The sequence below is a fragment of the Bubalus bubalis genome, chromosome 5, assembly GCF_019923935.1.
Source record: "Bubalus bubalis isolate 160015118507 breed Murrah chromosome 5, NDDB_SH_1, whole genome shotgun sequence".
Taxonomy (NCBI): domain Eukaryota; kingdom Metazoa; phylum Chordata; class Mammalia; order Artiodactyla; family Bovidae; genus Bubalus; species Bubalus bubalis.
In genome coordinates this window covers 122,627,980-122,645,001 of record NC_059161.1, presented here as the reverse complement: position 1 = coordinate 122,645,001, position 17,022 = coordinate 122,627,980, and the positions used below count along the sequence as shown (strand labels likewise).

At 55.0% G+C, this 17,022-nt stretch overlaps 1 protein-coding gene across 4 annotated transcripts; it reads left to right on the top strand.

The window, feature by feature from the left end:
- Positions 1 to 226: 226 nt before the first annotated feature.
- On the top strand, positions 227 to 11,789 carry CHRM1 (cholinergic receptor muscarinic 1). 4 transcript variants are annotated; one of them, XM_044943634.2, is made up of 4 exons: positions 227 to 790; positions 1,263 to 1,319; positions 8,846 to 8,903; positions 9,353 to 11,789. In XM_044943634.2, exon 4 carries the CDS (start codon positions 9,428 to 9,430, stop codon positions 10,808 to 10,810), a length of 1,383 nt encoding a protein of 460 aa, XP_044799569.1. In that variant the 5' UTR covers positions 227 to 790; positions 1,263 to 1,319; positions 8,846 to 8,903; positions 9,353 to 9,427; the 3' UTR covers positions 10,811 to 11,789. The 4 variants fall into 4 exon arrangements, with proteins under 4 accessions (XP_044799569.1, XP_006064567.1, XP_025142335.1 ...); XM_006064505.4 differs by having other exon boundaries at positions 1,227 to 1,319; XM_025286550.3 differs by lacking the exon at positions 8,846 to 8,903 and having other exon boundaries at positions 228 to 790.
- The last annotated feature ends 5,233 nt before the right edge of the window (positions 11,790 to 17,022 follow it).

The following is a 17,022-nucleotide window of genomic DNA, read 5'->3' as shown; positions in this document are numbered from 1 at the left end:
CGGCTGTGCAGCGGGGACAGAAAACCAGCACGCGGGCTCGGCTCCGCGGCCGCTCAGCCCTCAGCCTGGGGTGCGCGCACCAGCCCTCTGGGTCTGTTCCAAGTTGGAGCCTCTCACGTGAGGCCCAATGTGTCATTTCCAAACAGAAGGAATCCAGCTCCTTCCCAGCAGGGAGAAAGAGCAGGGTGTGGGGCTGGGTGGGTGGGCGCGTGGGCACGTGCAAGGGGGCAGGGCGTGTGTGCTGGGGAAACAGGCATGTGAACACCGACCGGGCCTGGTACATGCAGGCTGGGGGCTCTAAGGCTGGGTGGGGGAAGGAGCCGGGGCAACAGTGTGCCTTTGTGTGTGTGCAGCCGAGCCTGTGTGCTTTGGGTGTGGGTGTTTGTCTCCCTGTATCCGCCTTCTTTCCCATTCTGGACTTTTAGCCTTCCTGGGCTCATCTCCCTCCTGTCCTGCACCCTACCTGTAGGAGCTGGAATTGGGTGCCCTAGTGGAGAAGGAGGCCACGCTCCAGGGCCCACTGTAACCCCGGACGCTGCCCAAGGCTTCCCTCTAGCTCCCCCTCCCTTCCTTTCCTCTCTTTCCTCCCTCCCTCTTTCTCTTCCTCCCTCCCCCCCAAGGCTGGCGTGCCAGGGGGTGGGACATGCCAATCACCGGCTGTGCCTCTCAGGCTGCCAGCACAGGGCGCAGCTCCCCCCGGGAGCCAGGTGTTTGGGTCCCTGGAGACACCGCCAGCCCCCCGGAGAGACAGCAAGGCTGAGGACCCTTCAGACCCCTCTCCAGCCCCATGGTGAGTACGTTTGAGAGGGCTTGGGAGGGGCTCCACTGAGGTGGGGGCAGTAGAAGCAGGGTCCTCGAGCAAGGCAGGGACCAGGACTAGAAGGAAATGAGGAGGGACCCCAGAGAGAGGAGGGGGCCAGGGAGGGGTCTAGAGGCCAAGGCTCTGTAACGCTGCTCCACGTACCCCATCTCCTGGCTTCTGTTGGATACACCTAATGTTTTTCTGGGGTTCAGCTGGAAAAAGAGCTGGGGAGCCCCTAGAACTCTGGACCCAGAGCCCAGAAGGGGTCAGCTTGCCATGCAGCAGGCAGAGCCCCCAAGCCCCAGGGACAGTGTAGGGAGGGCAGGGGACCAAGAGGTAGCCCTTGCCACCAAAATCTTTGGGGAGGTTGACTGCCCCCCCGACTGGGGTGCCAGTCTCAGAACCTCCTCCTCTCCTCCCTCAGGGAACCCTGACTCCCACCATCCCCATCCACCTTCAGCTCCTCCACGATGGACTGAACCAGGCTGCTGGCCAGATGGACAAGCGGGATGCCAAGGTGGGTGCCGGGCCAGACGCCAGCAGGAGACCAGGCCAAGAGCTCCAGGGCTCCCGGGGGACATGGGCGCATGGACAGCCACGCCAGCCAGGGAACGTGGTCCTGATGTGTCCAAGAGCCCAGAGGGCCCTCCCTATGTCCATAGTACCTTGGGCTCCCGCAGGGCAGATCACAGCCCTATACCCAGGTAATGCATTGATACGAATGGGCCCCCATGCCAGTTACCCACCCCAGGGCCCCCAGACTTCACAATGTAGGGATGGGCTGGAGGCCAGGCACTCTGATTCTTGCAGAGTGCCAGCTTCTGAGCTGGCATCTGGGGAGGGGGTGGGCAGCTTTCATCGGGTCACTCCGACAGGTGCTGCTTGGGGGGTTATCAGTGCCAGTGGAGAGTCACTGCTTCCCAGAAAACATACCTGCAGCACCGCCCAGGCTGACCCAGGGCCTCCTGCCCAAATGGCCGGAAGGAGTCAGTCTGTCTCCTGCAGCTGGACAGTCTCCTGCCCCTGGGTAATCAGCTGTTCACTGAGCTGTCAGATGAGAGTTGGTTCTCTGCCCCCTGACCGCCACTGGGCAAGCTGTGATCACCACTGCGATATGGAAGGCAGGGGAGGAAATGATGAAATGGGGCTGCAGAAGATGTGACTCTGGGCTCCTCGGCTGGGTCCTGGAGGGCTGAGAACTGGATCCCCAAGTGCAAAGAGGAGTCCAAAGGGTCAAGAAGAAGGTAGGCAGAAGTCATGTCAGACTAGAAAGGAACCTCCCCATTGTACAGATGGGGAGACTGAGGCTGAGGAAGGGGCAGGGACATGCTCATGGTCACAGAAGGAATATCGAGGGGTCTGGCTGGAGCCGTTCTCCTCACCCTCAGTACAGCCTTGAACTCCCACCTCCCTGAGCAGGATGGGGTGGGGGGAACAGCGAGCTCTGTGAGCTGGGGCTCCTGGGCGGGCGGGGAGAGGTGGGTGAACATCTCGCTGGGTTTCTGTTCTGCTGTGATGCCATGGTGATGCCTAGAAAGATGGGGGAGGGAGGGAGAGAGAAGAAAGGAAATGGGGAGAGGAGCGCAAGGAGTAGAGCAGAGGGCATGCGGAAAGGAGGATGAGGGCCAGGTACTTCTGATGCCACCTGACAGAGTGGGCTCTGGGGCCCAGCCTGCTAACTGCCAGGCTCTGACATGATCCGGCTAAAGTTGGGCAACTGGTTAAGGTCCATCAACAGTGAGAGTATTTGGCACTGGTTCTAAGGCTGACGCTCCTCTTCCGGCTCAGCCGCGCATTTATGAGCAGTTAACTGATGGCTCCTGCCCTTCCCTGGGGTAGTCAGCACTCCCCCGGAGTGACTGTTGAGCCTGGAAAGGTGATAAAGTGTATCAGTTTACCCCCTCCTTTCCAAAGCCAGACATCAGAGGTGGAAGCTGTGTAAACCTTTAATGGGTCAAGAGCTACCTTCAGAGAAAAATTAACCCTGGGGTGGGGAGAGCTACCTCTGACAAGCTGGTTTGGGGTTAAGGCCCCCGCAGAAGGGACGGACGGGTCAGGAGGCCTGGCCAGAGGACCGCCTTCCCTGCACGTGTGAGGTCCCAGGTACCCAGCCCCACGGCCCCCACCTCATACCTCCTTCTCCCCTGTATCGCCCGTTCTCTCCAGCCAGGGTTCTGCCGACTTCCAGAATCACAAGATGGCTTCACTCCTCCCCCTGAATCTCTCCCCCAGCACCCCTCATTCTCTGCCTTCCCTTCTGCACTCCTTGACCAGTGGTAAGATTCAGGAAGCCCCAGTGTTCAAGCATCCCTCTCCCCATCAATCTCTCCCCTCCCCCTTCCTCTTACCAGCCAGATTCCGGCCCCTGGGGATTGGTCCAGGGCGCTGGCTAGCCTGCCCTGCTCAAGGCTCTGACCTCATCCCTTAACTCTTTGAGCCCAGGCTGACATTTTCCTCCCCAACACTGGAAGGCACAGTCCCAGCCTGGTCCTGCCCTGGCCTCCCTGCAGCAGGTGGGGCAGGGCTTCCCTGGTCCATTTGACAGTTGAGGATGCTCCTGGGGATTTTTCTCCGGTCCTTTCAAGCCAGGCAAGGTCTCACAGAGGGGGCAGGGACCTGGCAGGTGAAGGGATACAGGAACTGGACAGAGTGGAGGGACCGTACTCGGGAGCCAGTTCAGACTCCCATCACTCCACCCACCCTCTGTTGCTGCAGGCTCAGCCTCATACTCAAAGTCCTACAGTCAATCAGGAGATCTCCATGTACATCCATGAATTTATTCCACAGATGTTTACTGAGCAACTGCTGTGTGCCAAGCAGAGAGCTACAGCTGGACCACCGCCTTCCCGTAGCACTGTGATCGTACGTCATCCAGATAGATGACACACGCTGTCACATACACGCACACACACACAGGCAGACAAGGTTCTCAGGGAAGGACTGATTCATCCCTATTGACTGATTCAACCCAGGGTTTGGCCAAGCTAGTCAAAGTAGGCAAGGAGGCCATTGAGCCCCCCATCCCCACAGCATTTGGAGTAGGCACCCAAGCGGTTAGCCCTGGAGGCAGACTGTTGTTCAGTCACAAAGTCACATCCGACTCTTTGTGACCTGGTGAACTGCCGCACACCAGGTTGCAAGCAGACCACCTAAGTCCAAATCCTGACTGCATCAGTGATGAGCTATCAGGTTAGAGCCTCATTGGTCCTTTTGCCAATTGAAGATAATAGAACCTATTTCCCAAGAATTTGTAACAGGTCAATTAAATCACGTTATGTAATGCTTAGAGCCATGTCTGCTTATAGTAAGCAGCCTGTAAATATTAGTTGCTATGATAATATTATTAAAAGCTCCCAAAGACCTTTATCAGGAAGCCACAGTTCTGGGCAGAAAAGTGCCTCCTGTTTCCTTTCTACCTTCCTCTACCCCAGACACCCTCAGAGGATGTCCCAACCCATCCCCATAAAGACCCTCATCATTTCTCTTTTTTTTTTTTTTTTAATTTTTGGCTGTGCTGTGAGGCATGTGGGATCTTAGTTCCCCGACCAGGATCACACCCGTGCCCCATGCCTTGGAAGTGCAGAGCCTCAACTGCTGGACTGCCAGAGAAGTCCCACCCCTACTCCAGTTTCTTATTCTCACTCAGCAATGCACACACTCTCACACACAAGCACTCATCCTATAGAAAGGTACCAGGTCGGGACTAGAACTTAACCAAGGTCACCCAGCAAGACAAGAGCAGAGATGGGGCTTGAAACAAAGGCAATGCAAGGACTTCCTTGGGAAGTCTTCCCCCCAGCCCCTGTGATCCCCATTAACCAACCACCCCACTCCCATGGATGTTTTCACAGAATATGCTATGCAATACAGCTTCCACCACACACACACCCCTTTCAACCAGAGGGCTAACCCTAAGTCCCTCCCCTGTAGAAATTCTGGAGCTGCTGCTGAACCCTGGCACCCAGACTTTCAGCCCAAGGGAATTCCCCACAGGGAAATCACCCACAGTCTCTGGAAGCCACATTCTTTCTCAGCCATCATCTTGCTGACCCACCAGTAGCCTTAAAGAGGCTTTGCCTTATTGAAGATTGCCCCCAGTAAGGATTTAAGGAAACCTCCCCAAGGTCATACAGCAGGGACCAGAGCAGGCCTCCAGGAACCTTCTCTGGAGCAAATTACAGTCCAAGAGGGGTCTGGGGGAGGACCCCCGCTTCTGATTGTGGACAAAAGATAAAGTCACAGACGGCTGTCTTTCTGGGCCACATCCCAAGGGCTCAGAAGGTCCAGCCGGTGGCAAGAATCAGGGTCCAGTTCGCCAGAACCTCTGCCCTTCTCTTTCCCCCAGCTGTCCCCGAAGGGAGGCCCTCACATCTCATAGGTGGGGCACAGAGGGTCAGCTAAGAGGAAAGAACGTGGCCTTGAAGCTTGCAGGTCCGGGGCTGAGAGAAGCTAAGTGAGCCGTCAGCCCCTGCAGCCTCCCCTCCAGGACTTGGTCCATTTTATAGGTGAGGATGTTCTTAGCTATTATCTCCTGTGCTTTCAAGCCATCTTGGAATCCTGGTTTTAGGATCCTGTAAAATCTCTCCAGATGTCAGGCAGGTCCCACTCCTCCACTGGACAAATGAGCAGTCTGGGGACCAGAGATGGGCTCTGCCAGGATCTGGAGAGGAAAGGGCAGGGGACAGTCAGATGAGAGTCAGTGGATCAGAATGAGGAGTCAGGAACAATAGCAGAGGCTGTTGACTGAGAGTCATTTCAGAGCCAAGCACTTTGGATACTATTATTCTTATTGGACACAACTGAAGCGACCAAGCACAGCACAGCACATTCTTATCAGCAGGCTTCCCAGGTGCAGTGGTAGAGAATCTGCCTGTCAGTGCAGGAGACCCAAGAGACCCAGGTTCGATGCCTAGGCCAGGAAGATCCCCTGGAGGAGGAAATGGCAAGCCACTCCAGTATTCTTGCCTGGAAAATTCCATGGACAGAGGAGCCTGGCTACAGTCCATGGGGTCACAAAGAGTTGGACAAGACTGAACATGCATGTATCCCCATCAGCTGAGGGAGGCAGGGCTACAGGGAATGAAAGGTTAAGTCGTTGCTGATGATCACACAGCTAGGAAGGGACAGCGTGGAGATTCAAACCCAGGGCTGTGATCAGCAATGCAGGAATTAGGGTGAGGCGAGTGAGGTGCTCGCCTTGGAGCAAAATTCAAGGAGTGGGTACAAAAATACCTCACTAGTCAAGATAAATAATATTGTAATGTAATATTTTTGAAAATCAAACAGCAAATTACAGCCCACAGGTGGCCTGTTTTTGTAAATCAAGTTTGGTCAGAACCAGGGCCAGCAGGATTAGGGCGAGGCATGGGCGATGAGGTGTTTGCGCAGATGCAGGGTTGGATCTGTCTCAGTTTAAAATTGTGTGCATGATGGATGTTTTGCATGGATTTCTATTCTTTAAATGTCACGTTAAAATGTTACTTTCTTCATGACTGAGTTTGGGGCATCTACTTAAATTCTGCACGCAAAGCAAGTGCCTCACTCATCCCACCTAGTCCTAACCCTGGTGCGGTGTAAGGACCAAGTACAATGGCAGAGCTCTTGGTCACACCCCTGCAGTTGCGGAGGGTGCAGGCCTGTAAGCTTAGGCCTGTAAGCTCCTCTTCTGTTCAGTCTTCGCAGGTTTTGTCCCAGGGAGCCGCTGGAGGCTACAGAACTGCCCCCAAGGCACCCAGGCTTGGGATGTGGACGCCAGCACCCAGTCTAGGAACCAGGAGACCTTAGACTACACAATACCTTTTTCTTTTTGCTCTGGACCTCAGTTGCTCCATTTCTGCAACGGGCACAAACAGCACTGAGTCTAGATGATCAAAGGGATCACAATTGTTCAGGGTTACCTGTCAAGGGTAGTTTCCACCAGTGACCTCACAGGGAAAAGCCCAAGCACCTACAGTCTGATCCCAGCCTCCTGCCTGACTTCCGTTAAGGGACGAGGTTGCAACAGAGCTCAGTAAGCAAGATAAATCATATTTTAGTGTAATATTTTTAGTTCAAATTGGCAAACTATGGCTCCTAAGCCAACAACCAGGGGGGTTTTATATTTATTTTTATTTATTTACTTATTTAGCTACACTAAATAAGTGTAGTGTTGTATATTTAGCTACAGGGTCTTAGCTGTGGCAGGTGGAATCTAGTTCCCTGACCAGGGATCAAACCCAAGACCCCTGCGTTGGGAGCATGGAGCTTAGCCACTGGACCACCTGACCATCAGTTTTATAAATAAAGTTTCATTGGAACTTACTGCTTGGGCTCCAATCCTGGTTCCTACCTTAGCTGTGTGATCTTGTACAAATTCTTGTGTTTTTCTCAGCCTCAGTTTCTTCATCTATAAAATGGAAAGAAAAACAATCCCTAGGTCATAGATTCCTTGTTAAGGTTAAGTGAAAAAGGATACATAGGTACTCTGAGTAGTGACTGGCCCTAAGGGATGCTAACTAATAGCAGTGACCATTATTATTGTTAGTTGCTGTTATCATAGAATTTTGGGGGGACGTGGCATGTGGGATCTTAGTTCCCCAACCAGGGATCAGGTTTGAACCTATGCCCCCTGCAGAGGAAGTGCAGAGCCGCAACCACTGAACCACCAGTGAATTCCCCATAGTATTAGAAATTTTCATCAAAGAAGCAGACACTTCTGGGCAGGAGGGAGCCCTTGTTGCTACCCTTGCTGTGTTCATGGGAACCATGGACCAGGGCTATTCTAAGCACTTGACATCTATTGACTCTCTAAGCCAGGCAATAATTCCTCAAGCGTTAGCTAGGGACAGGCATTATTACCATTTGTCAGCTAAGGAAACCCAGGCATATAGCAGTGGCATCACTAGAGGAGACCACACACCCAGTGCATGGTATGGCCTGGATTCAAATGCAGACAGTCTGACTCCAGAGCCCAGGTTTTTCAGCCAGGACTTCCCCTTGTGCCCCATCATGTGCAAATTGTCCCAGACCCAGGAGCACTGACAGCCACAGCCTGTCTTGCTCTGTCACACTCTGAATTCCTCATCCTGAGAGTTGCTGTCACACAGACACGCCTAGCCATGCAGCACCAAGGCATCCCTCACCAGTGGCCTCTCACAGACTCTAGTCTCCTCATCACAGACCAGGTCCCCAGGAACACCAGGGCTTGCTGGGTCCCTGCCCAACGTCTCTCCCTTGGAATTTTTCCAAGGATACCGGCCCTGAAGGTAGGAGAAGACCCAGTCTCTTCAACCAACAGAAGGATGTCTGAAGCCCTGAAGGAGAACATCCAGCAGCAAGGCGGGGGCTGAGCGGCTGGGCCTCTGCCAGGCCAGTGGTCGCTAAGAGTCATGGCTTTTCTCTCTACCCACCCTTAGTGCCCGGGCTGGACTCCAGCTTCAGGCAGTCTGGGGGATCTTCCTGTTCCCCTTGCTGCCCTCCACTCAGCTGTGGCCTCGCACACTACATCTGTAACCAAACTCCCGCTTATGTGGGAGCTGAGGCCCTCACCTATGCTGCTTGCTTTTACTCCAGATTTTCCATCACCAGGCGAGCGTCTGGGCCTGGCTCTACTTCCCCTGATGACCTCATAAGTATTTGCTCCAGCCCCAAACTGCGCATGCGCGCATGTGCCACGCCCCTTTGCTTGTATCTCTTTCCCCCTCTCTTCTCTGGAGACCCCTGCCCCCCCCCGCCTTCCCAACACTCCCTATTTCACAGAAGAATCCTGCTGGATCTTCACATACTCTAAGAGTGAGCGAGGGAAGTGGGTTCTGATCACACACCACCCGTGTCACTATGGCCTCGCCACAAAGCCAGCTGGAACCACGGTTGCCTTTGTGAAATGGGGGTCATAAGAGACCTTCCTCCTACAAATGCTAGATATATATATCTATATATAGATATATATATATATTTGGCTGTGCTGGGTCTTCACTGCAGCTGCACAGGCTTCTCTAGTTGTGGTGCGTGGGCTTAGTGCCCCTCTTCCCCCAGGTATTGAACCCCTGTCCCTTGCATTGGCAGGTGGATTCTTAACCACTGGACCACCAGGGAAGTCTGGAATGTTCAACAATTAAATTAGGTAATTCAATTAAGCGCTTAGCCCTGTGTCTGGCATGTAGTAACTACTCAGAAAATGAAAGCTTTAATAAAATTGACTGAAATGCTTTGAAAATGTGGCAGTCCCATGTACGCCAGTCTCCCCACTCCTGCCGCATGAGTTAAGCTAGACAAGCATTAGCAGCAATTTCCCGATGAGAAAATTGAGTCTCGGAGTCTGAATGGTGAAGCTGGAATGGGGACTCAGATCTCTGGATGCCAAAGCCATCCCCTCCCCCTCAGGCCGCTGGTAAATCCATTGGTGGCTGGGAAAGTGCATTCTAAGTGACCAGACGTGGGCACCAGTGAGGATGGTGTGATGCTGTCTGGCTGCCGCTCTGAGAGGGCAGAGGCTGGGCTCCCAACACCTTCTACTCCAGGCTCTGGGAGGCGTCCTGCAGCCCAACCCAAGCGCATGTCCTTTGTTTTCAGGTGATGACCGGCCCCTGAGGAAGCCCCGTCCTGTGATTAAAGGAAGGGCTGCCTCCCCTACTCCACCCAGCCACCATGAATACCTCAGCGCCACCTGCCGTCAGCCCCAACATCACTGTCCTGGCACCGGGAAAGGGTCCCTGGCAAGTGGCCTTCATCGGGATCACCACGGGCCTCCTGTCACTGGCCACGGTGACAGGCAACCTGCTGGTGCTCATCTCTTTCAAGGTCAACACGGAGCTCAAGACGGTCAACAACTACTTCCTGCTGAGCCTGGCCTGTGCCGACCTCATCATCGGTACTTTCTCCATGAACCTTTACACCACGTATCTGCTCATGGGCCACTGGGCTCTGGGCACGCTGGCCTGCGACCTCTGGCTGGCCCTGGACTATGTGGCCAGCAACGCCTCGGTCATGAACCTGCTGCTCATCAGCTTTGACCGCTACTTCTCGGTGACCCGGCCCCTGAGCTACCGCGCCAAGCGCACACCCCGCCGGGCCGCCCTGATGATCGGCCTGGCCTGGCTGGTTTCGTTCGTGCTCTGGGCCCCGGCCATCCTCTTCTGGCAGTACCTGGTAGGGGAGCGGACGGTGCTGGCCGGGCAGTGCTACATCCAGTTCCTCTCCCAGCCCATCATCACCTTTGGCACGGCCATGGCCGCCTTCTACCTCCCCGTCACGGTCATGTGCGCCCTCTACTGGCGCATCTACCGGGAGACAGAGAACCGGGCCCGGGAGCTGGCGGCCCTGCAGGGCTCGGAGACGCCGGGGAAGGGGGGCGGCAGCAGCAGCAGCTCAGAGCGGTCCCAGCCGGGGGCCGAAGGCTCCCCAGAGACCCCTCCAGGGCGCTGCTGCCGCTGCTGCCGGACCCCCCGGCTGCTCCAGGCCTACAGCTGGAAGGAGGAAGAGGAGGAGGACGAAGGCTCCATGGAGTCCCTCACGTCCTCGGAGGGTGAGGAGCCTGGCTCCGAGGTGGTGATCAAGATGCCCATGGTGGACCCCGAGGCGCAGGCCCCCGCCAAGCAGCCGCCCCGGAGCTCCCCGAATACGGTCAAGAGGCCGACCCGGAAGGGGCGCGAGCGGGCGGGCAAGGGCCAGAAGCCCCGTGGAAAGGAGCAACTGGCCAAGCGGAAGACCTTCTCGCTGGTCAAGGAGAAGAAGGCGGCTCGGACCCTGAGCGCCATCCTGCTGGCCTTCATCCTCACCTGGACGCCGTACAACATCATGGTGCTGGTGTCCACCTTCTGCAAGGACTGTGTCCCCGAGACCCTGTGGGAGCTGGGCTACTGGCTGTGCTATGTCAACAGCACCATCAACCCCATGTGCTACGCGCTCTGCAACAAGGCCTTCCGGGACACCTTCCGCCTGCTGCTGCTCTGCCGCTGGGACAAGCGTCGCTGGCGCAAGATCCCCAAGCGCCCCGGCTCTGTGCACCGCACCCCCTCCCGCCAGTGCTGATGGCCCTCCCGCCTGCATCCCTCCACCCCGGCGGCCCCCGTAGAAAGCGGGCAGGGGTGGTGACCTCAGACCCAGGGCCCTGCTCGGGGAGGGGAGCCCCCCCAGGCTTCCGGGGACCCTAGGTCACCTTCCTGCACAACCCAGGGAGACCCCACCAACTTTCCAAACTGGGGAACCCGGGGAACTGGTTCTTGTGTTCCCTTCTGGGTGGGAATAGGCTCTTCACCAGGAAGAAAGCCTGGGAGGGGGTATCCGGACTTTGGATTCCTTGTTTGTGTTCAAGCAGGAAGTCCATGCAGAGCCAGTAGAGCGGGCCAGGAGAAAGGAGGTTTAACCAAGCGGTCCTCCTTGGCCCCAGGAGCTGGCCTGGATCGAGTAGGGGATGGCACCCCCTAACACCAACTACTGAGAGAAAAGCTTGGCTCAAGGGAGTATCCCTGCCTCCCAGGCGTCCCCTCCCTCCCCAGGCACAGCACACTCCGCTGGGCCCTCGAACACTCTCCAAGGTGTCCTTGTGTGGGTCACCCCCAAGGCAAATGTCCAAGCATCAGCGGGACAATGACACCAGAGGGGACCGATGTGGCCAGTAGCCGTCAAGCCCCAAGGCAGCAGGAGGAGGGAGCACCAGGCATCCCGACTGTCCCACTAAGTCATTTCCCTGGGAGTGAGGGGCAGGGGTGCCTGCTGTCCAGCCCCTGCCCTGGAGAAGCCCTCAGACCCTCCCTCCCTGGCTCACAGACACCACCTGGGTAGATCTGCTCCCTCGGATCTAGCCAGGCCTCCCGCATGCTGCCTGCCTCTGCCCCCCACCCCCGCTGGTCTGGCCCAGCACAGGTTCCCTCCTGTGTGCTCGCCCATCTGACCCATGCATGGCCTCCCAGCCACCCTCATCTCCAGGCCCAGCCTGGTCCCAGATGTTCTTTCCTGCCAACCTCAGCAAGTGCTGAGTCTGTGAATAAAGCCACATAACCAGCGGCCACTAAGGGGCCTTCTTCCCTGGGTTAGTTAGCTCTTTTCGTTCCCTCCCTCACACCCCTGCCAGTCGGCCGGCCACACTGTGCAGCTTGCAGGATCTTAGTTACCCTACTAGGGATTGAACCTGTGCCCCCTGCAGTGGAAACCCAGAGTCCGAACCACTGGACTGCCAAGGAATTCCTTTAAGGACCTGGTCGTAAGCCAGGACAGGATGGGGCAGGGAGGGTCCAAGGACCGTGAGAAGTGGGTCACTGCCCTGAGGGTGGTCTCAGGAGGAGCAGCACCAAGTGGCTGGATCTACTGAAACCTGTGAACCCAGCACCCAGCGTCCGGCTCAGGTGAGTAAGGCTGTAGTGGGCAGAGCTGGCTACCGGAAGGAGGAGGACCATGAAATAAATTGCCCCTGCCCATAGCCCAGCATATTCTTCAGCAGCTTTGCCATAAGGGGAACTCATCACTCCCCACCCCAGGGAGAAAAGAAATGCTCCAAAGCCCCATTTACAGATGGGAAGACTGGGGCCCAGTGACCCACAAAGACCTTTCAGGGTTACCCCCAAAGCAACACTTTGGGGGTAACTGCCTGGCTTCCAGGCAGTTCACAGCCTCCCAAAGCATTCCACAAAGATGCCCCTCAGGCACTTCTTCACTGGTGAGGGGGCCCCCAAAGCCTAAACCCTAGCGAGGTTAATCCCACAGCGCAGAGCAGCGGCTCTCTGGTTGTCACCAGCATCCTCAAAACCACCGTTAGATTCAGTCATTCACTAGGACACAACTCAGCAAAGCTGTTATCTTCATGGTTATAATTATTACTGTGAAAGGATGCAAAGTCAGCAAAGCATAAAAGTGCACAGGCAGAGTCCAGGAGAGACCAGCTGCCAGCTTCCGCTGACCTCTCCCAGTGGAGTCATGGGGACAGCACTTAATTCTCCCAGCAACAATGAGTCGCCACCCCAGAAACACAGTTTCCAGCTGCATGAAGCACTGCCAGCCAGGAAGTTCGGCCAAGTCTTGGTGTCTGGTGTTTCATGGAGGCTACTGACCACCCACATGGCTGACCTTAGTTACTTAGTCTCCAGCCCCTTCAGAGGCTATCCAAAGAGGCCCCTGGCTCCCAGATAAGCAAAAATACTCTTATCAAACAGGATATTCCAAGGGTTTAGGGGCTATCTCCCAGGAGCCAGGCAAACCTTTCTTTGGAGTGTGCGAGGTTTGGACAGCCCAGACGCTGGATTGAAAGCTGAGTTAACCCTTTAGTGCACAGTGGTCCTGACCAGTAGCATCAGTATCACCCAGGAACTTGTTAGACATATAAGCTCTTGGGGTTACCCCAGATTTACTGAATCAGAAACTCTAGGGGTATAGCCCAGCCATGTCTCAATAAGCTGACCAGGTGATTGTGACACAGGTTAAAGTCTGAGAAATTCTGACCTAGAGGAATAAGTCATGTACAGATGTGAAAGTTGGACCATAAGAAAAGCTGAGTGCCAAAGAATTGATGCTTTCAAACTGTGGTGCTGGAGATGACTCTTGAGAGTCCCTTGGACAGAAAAGAAATCAAACCAGTCAATCCTAAAGGAAATCAAACCTGAATATTCATTGGAAGGACTCATGCTGATGTTGAAGCTCCAATACTCTGGCCACCTGATGCAAAGAGCTAACTCTTTGGAAAAGACCCTGATGCTGGGAAAGATTGAGGGCAGGAGGAGAAGGAGGCGACAGAGGATGAGATGGTTGGATGGCATCATTGACTCAATGGACATGAATTTGAGCAAACTCCCAGAGATGGTGAAGGACAGGGAAGCCTGGTGAGCTGCCGTCCATGGGGTCACAAAGGGTCAGACATGACTTAGTGACTGGACAACAAGACAAATGAAGTCCTAGGTGGGGCTAATCCCTTACAGAGAGAGAGAGAGTGAAGATTCACCCAATATACAGCTGGCAGGACTCCAAGAACCCTTTGAAAAGGAAGCTTCCAATACTATGGGCAGGGAAATCCACTCAAGAGGTGACAGGACAGGCTGGCCAGAGGCTAGCAGGCACACAGCACTGTAGAGAATGACCATAGGACACAAAAGCCCCTCCTCCTCTCCCGCAGCACAGCTTCCTGGGTTGTCAGCTCAAGACCCTGAGAAGGTCCCTCCCTGACCACCACCCACCACTTAGGCTTGAGCACCCTTTAGGTTAAATGCCCTGCCCTGTGTCAAAGGCAGTGGTCCCAGGAAGCGGGGAGGTCCTGAAGAAGCCAAGCAGTGTTGGTAGAGCAGGGGTGTCGGAATCAGACTGGCCTGACCTCTACTAGAGGCCAGGAGTGGAGAGGTCAAAGCTGGTATTCAGATGATGAATGGGGCTGGCAGGTCACAGGTCAATGTGTCCTTTGTCCCAGGCACAGGTCCTACCTGCCCATGCTCCCTCCCCTCAGGCATGTCTCTTAATCCTGTCCCCCCCCACCCACCCATGCCACATGGCTTTCTGAATCTTAGTTCCCAGATCAGGGATCTAACCTGGCCCCCTGCAGTGGAAGCAGAGTCCTAGCCACTGGAGCACCAGGAAATTATCCCCTCCCCTCAGGCATGTCTCTTATTTCCAGTGTCCTCAGCTCTGAAAGGGGAATTAACCCTGCAGAAGTCTTAAGAGGATGAGATGAGCTGTAGGAAAAGCACCTAAATGCCTCTACAGGCAATGTTACCGCAGCACCAGCCGGCTCCGCAGGTGAAAGGCCAGACACCCAGCCCACGTTCAGCCCCACACCTTTCCCCATTCCTCCAGCCTGGGCTTCAAAAAGAGTTCGGAGTCCCATTCCACCAGCCAAGGGAGAAGAAACAGGGCTTGGAGAAATGAATAGGGGCGCCCGGCACGCCTGGGTGGGGGAAGGTGTGCAATCCGGGAAGACTTCCCGGAGATGAGGTCTGAGCTCTGAAAGCATTGGAAGCAAGATTCCTGCAGCTCCCGCTGCCGGACGACGGACGGAGGAGGCGGGAAGGGCTTGAGTCCTCCGGCCCTGGCTGGACATGGCCTCTCCCTCCTCCCCAAACGCAGCACCCCTTCCTGCTCTGAGGGAGTCCTCGCTCCAGAAACAAGGGCGTTTTGTGCCCCAGCAGGAAGCAGGGGAAGAATGGAATGCCTTTGTGAACGCCACCTCCTCTAGGCTGGAGCAGACCTAGAGAAGGGGGAGAGTTAGGACCGTTTCTCCTCCCGCTGGCCCCCGCCCCTCCGTTCCCATCGTGTCACTTTAGCGCCATCTGCAGGAATAGCCGAGGAATAGCCCTGCCAAGAAAAAGGTACTTCAAACCCGGGTTGGACTGCTTCTCAGAGAAAAGGCTGCTGCTGCTGCTGCTAAGTCGCTTCAGTCGTGTCCGACTCTGTGCGACTCCATAGACTGCAGCCCACCAGGCTCCTCTGCCCCTGGGATTCTCCAGGCAAGAATACTGGAGTGGGTTGCCATTTCCTTCTCCAATGCATGAAAGTGAAAGTGAAGTCGCTGAGTCGTTTCCGACTCTTCCAGACCCCATGGACTGTAGCCTACCAGGCTCCTCCGTCCATGGGATTTTCCAGGCAAGAGTACTGGAGCGGGTTGCCATTGCCTTCTCCACAGAGAATAGGACCACAGGACAAAAGACAGACTAGATGGTCTTGGCCGTCTCAGCGCCTGCCCCCACCCCTCAGCAGGAAACCTAGGTCCCCAAAGAGTCAGCTCACTTGGCTGATACTACTTCGAGGCAGGCCCTGCCTACCTTTCTCCAGCAGAGCAACTTCCCCAGACAACTTGGAGCTGAATGAGAGGCAACGTGGCATCTAGGGACAAGATCACATTCTCCCAGGCCTCCCGCAGGCTTTTGGAATCCTGAGATTCCTTTTTTGGAGACTGGTTCTGATTTTACAGAACTGATGCTGACCCATCTGGAAATTCCGACAGGTAGTTGCTCACCTGTATAGCACAGAAACCTTATGAACAGCAGGTGTCCCACACTAGCCTCTAGGCTCCATGGAGTTCGAGAAGTCTCCGGTGGCTCAGACAGCAAAGAATTTGCTTGCTGTGCAGGAGACCTGAGTTCGATCCCTCGGTTGGGAAGATCCCCTGGAAAAAGGAATAGTACCCACTCCAGTATTCTTGCCTGTAGAATTCCATGGACAGAGGAGACTGGCAGGCAGTCCATGGGGCTGCAGTCCATGGGGTCACAAAGAGTTGGACATGATTGAGTGACTGTCACTTTGGGGGCTTCCCTGGTGACTCAGACGGTGAATAATCTGCCTGCAATGCAGAAGACTCGGGTTCAATCCCTGGGTCAGGAAGATGCCCTGGAGAAGGAAATGACAACCCACTCCAGTATTCTTGCCTGTAGAATTCCATGGACAGAGGAGCCTGGCGGGCTGCAGTCCATAGGGTCACACAGAGTCGGACACGACTGATTGATTAGCACTTTGTTCTTAGGGTCTTTGGTGACACACACAAACTGCATAACCCCAGGAATCAGACTGTCACGCAGAGTAGTTCTGAAAAATGTTCTTACTTGTCCCTCCCAGCCCGTATACTTTCCCTGCCTCCCAGCTCCAGAAATCCCTCTTGGTATTCCTGACCCGACTAGCACCACCATTCATGCAGTGCTCAACCTAGAAATCAGGGAGTAGCCTTAGATTCCTCTTTCTCACTCCCTGTACCCTGTTGGTCTACTCACCACCCCCACCCTGAATAGTTCCCAAATTCCGTTTTCTCCATCCCTCCCTCCTCCCGCCTCCATCACTATCCTAATGAAGACCTCTTGCCTGAAACGTTAAAATAATCCCTTTAAAAAACACTCCTGAATTCAGGAGTGAGCAAATTTTTTTCCATAAAAGGCCAGATAGGGACTTCCTTAGTGGTCCAGTGGCTACTCCATGCTCCCAGTCCACTCCATGCTCCCAGAGCAGAGAGGCCAGATTCCATCCCTGGTCAAAGAACTAGATCCCACACGTTGCAACTAAAGATCCGGTGTGCTGCAACTAAAACCTGGCACAGCCAAATAAATAAATATTTTAATAACTAAATAAAAGGGTTTGTTTGTTTTTTTTCTTGAAGCTAGATATGAGACTCTGTGAGCCAAGAGGGCGCTTCCCCCATGACTCAGCAGTAAAGAAACTTCCTGTAATGCAGGAGACCAGGGGTTCAGTCCCTGGGTTGGGAAGATCCCCTGGAGGAGGATGTGGCAACCCACTCCAGTACTCTTGCATGGAGAATCCCATGGACTGAGGAGCCTGGGGGC

Bases quoted from the DNA above. Each gene is read 5' to 3' on its own strand.
- CHRM1 (XM_044943634.2), top strand. From the start codon at position 9,428: ATGAATACCTCAGCGCCACCTGCCGTCAGCCCCAACATCACTGTCCTG.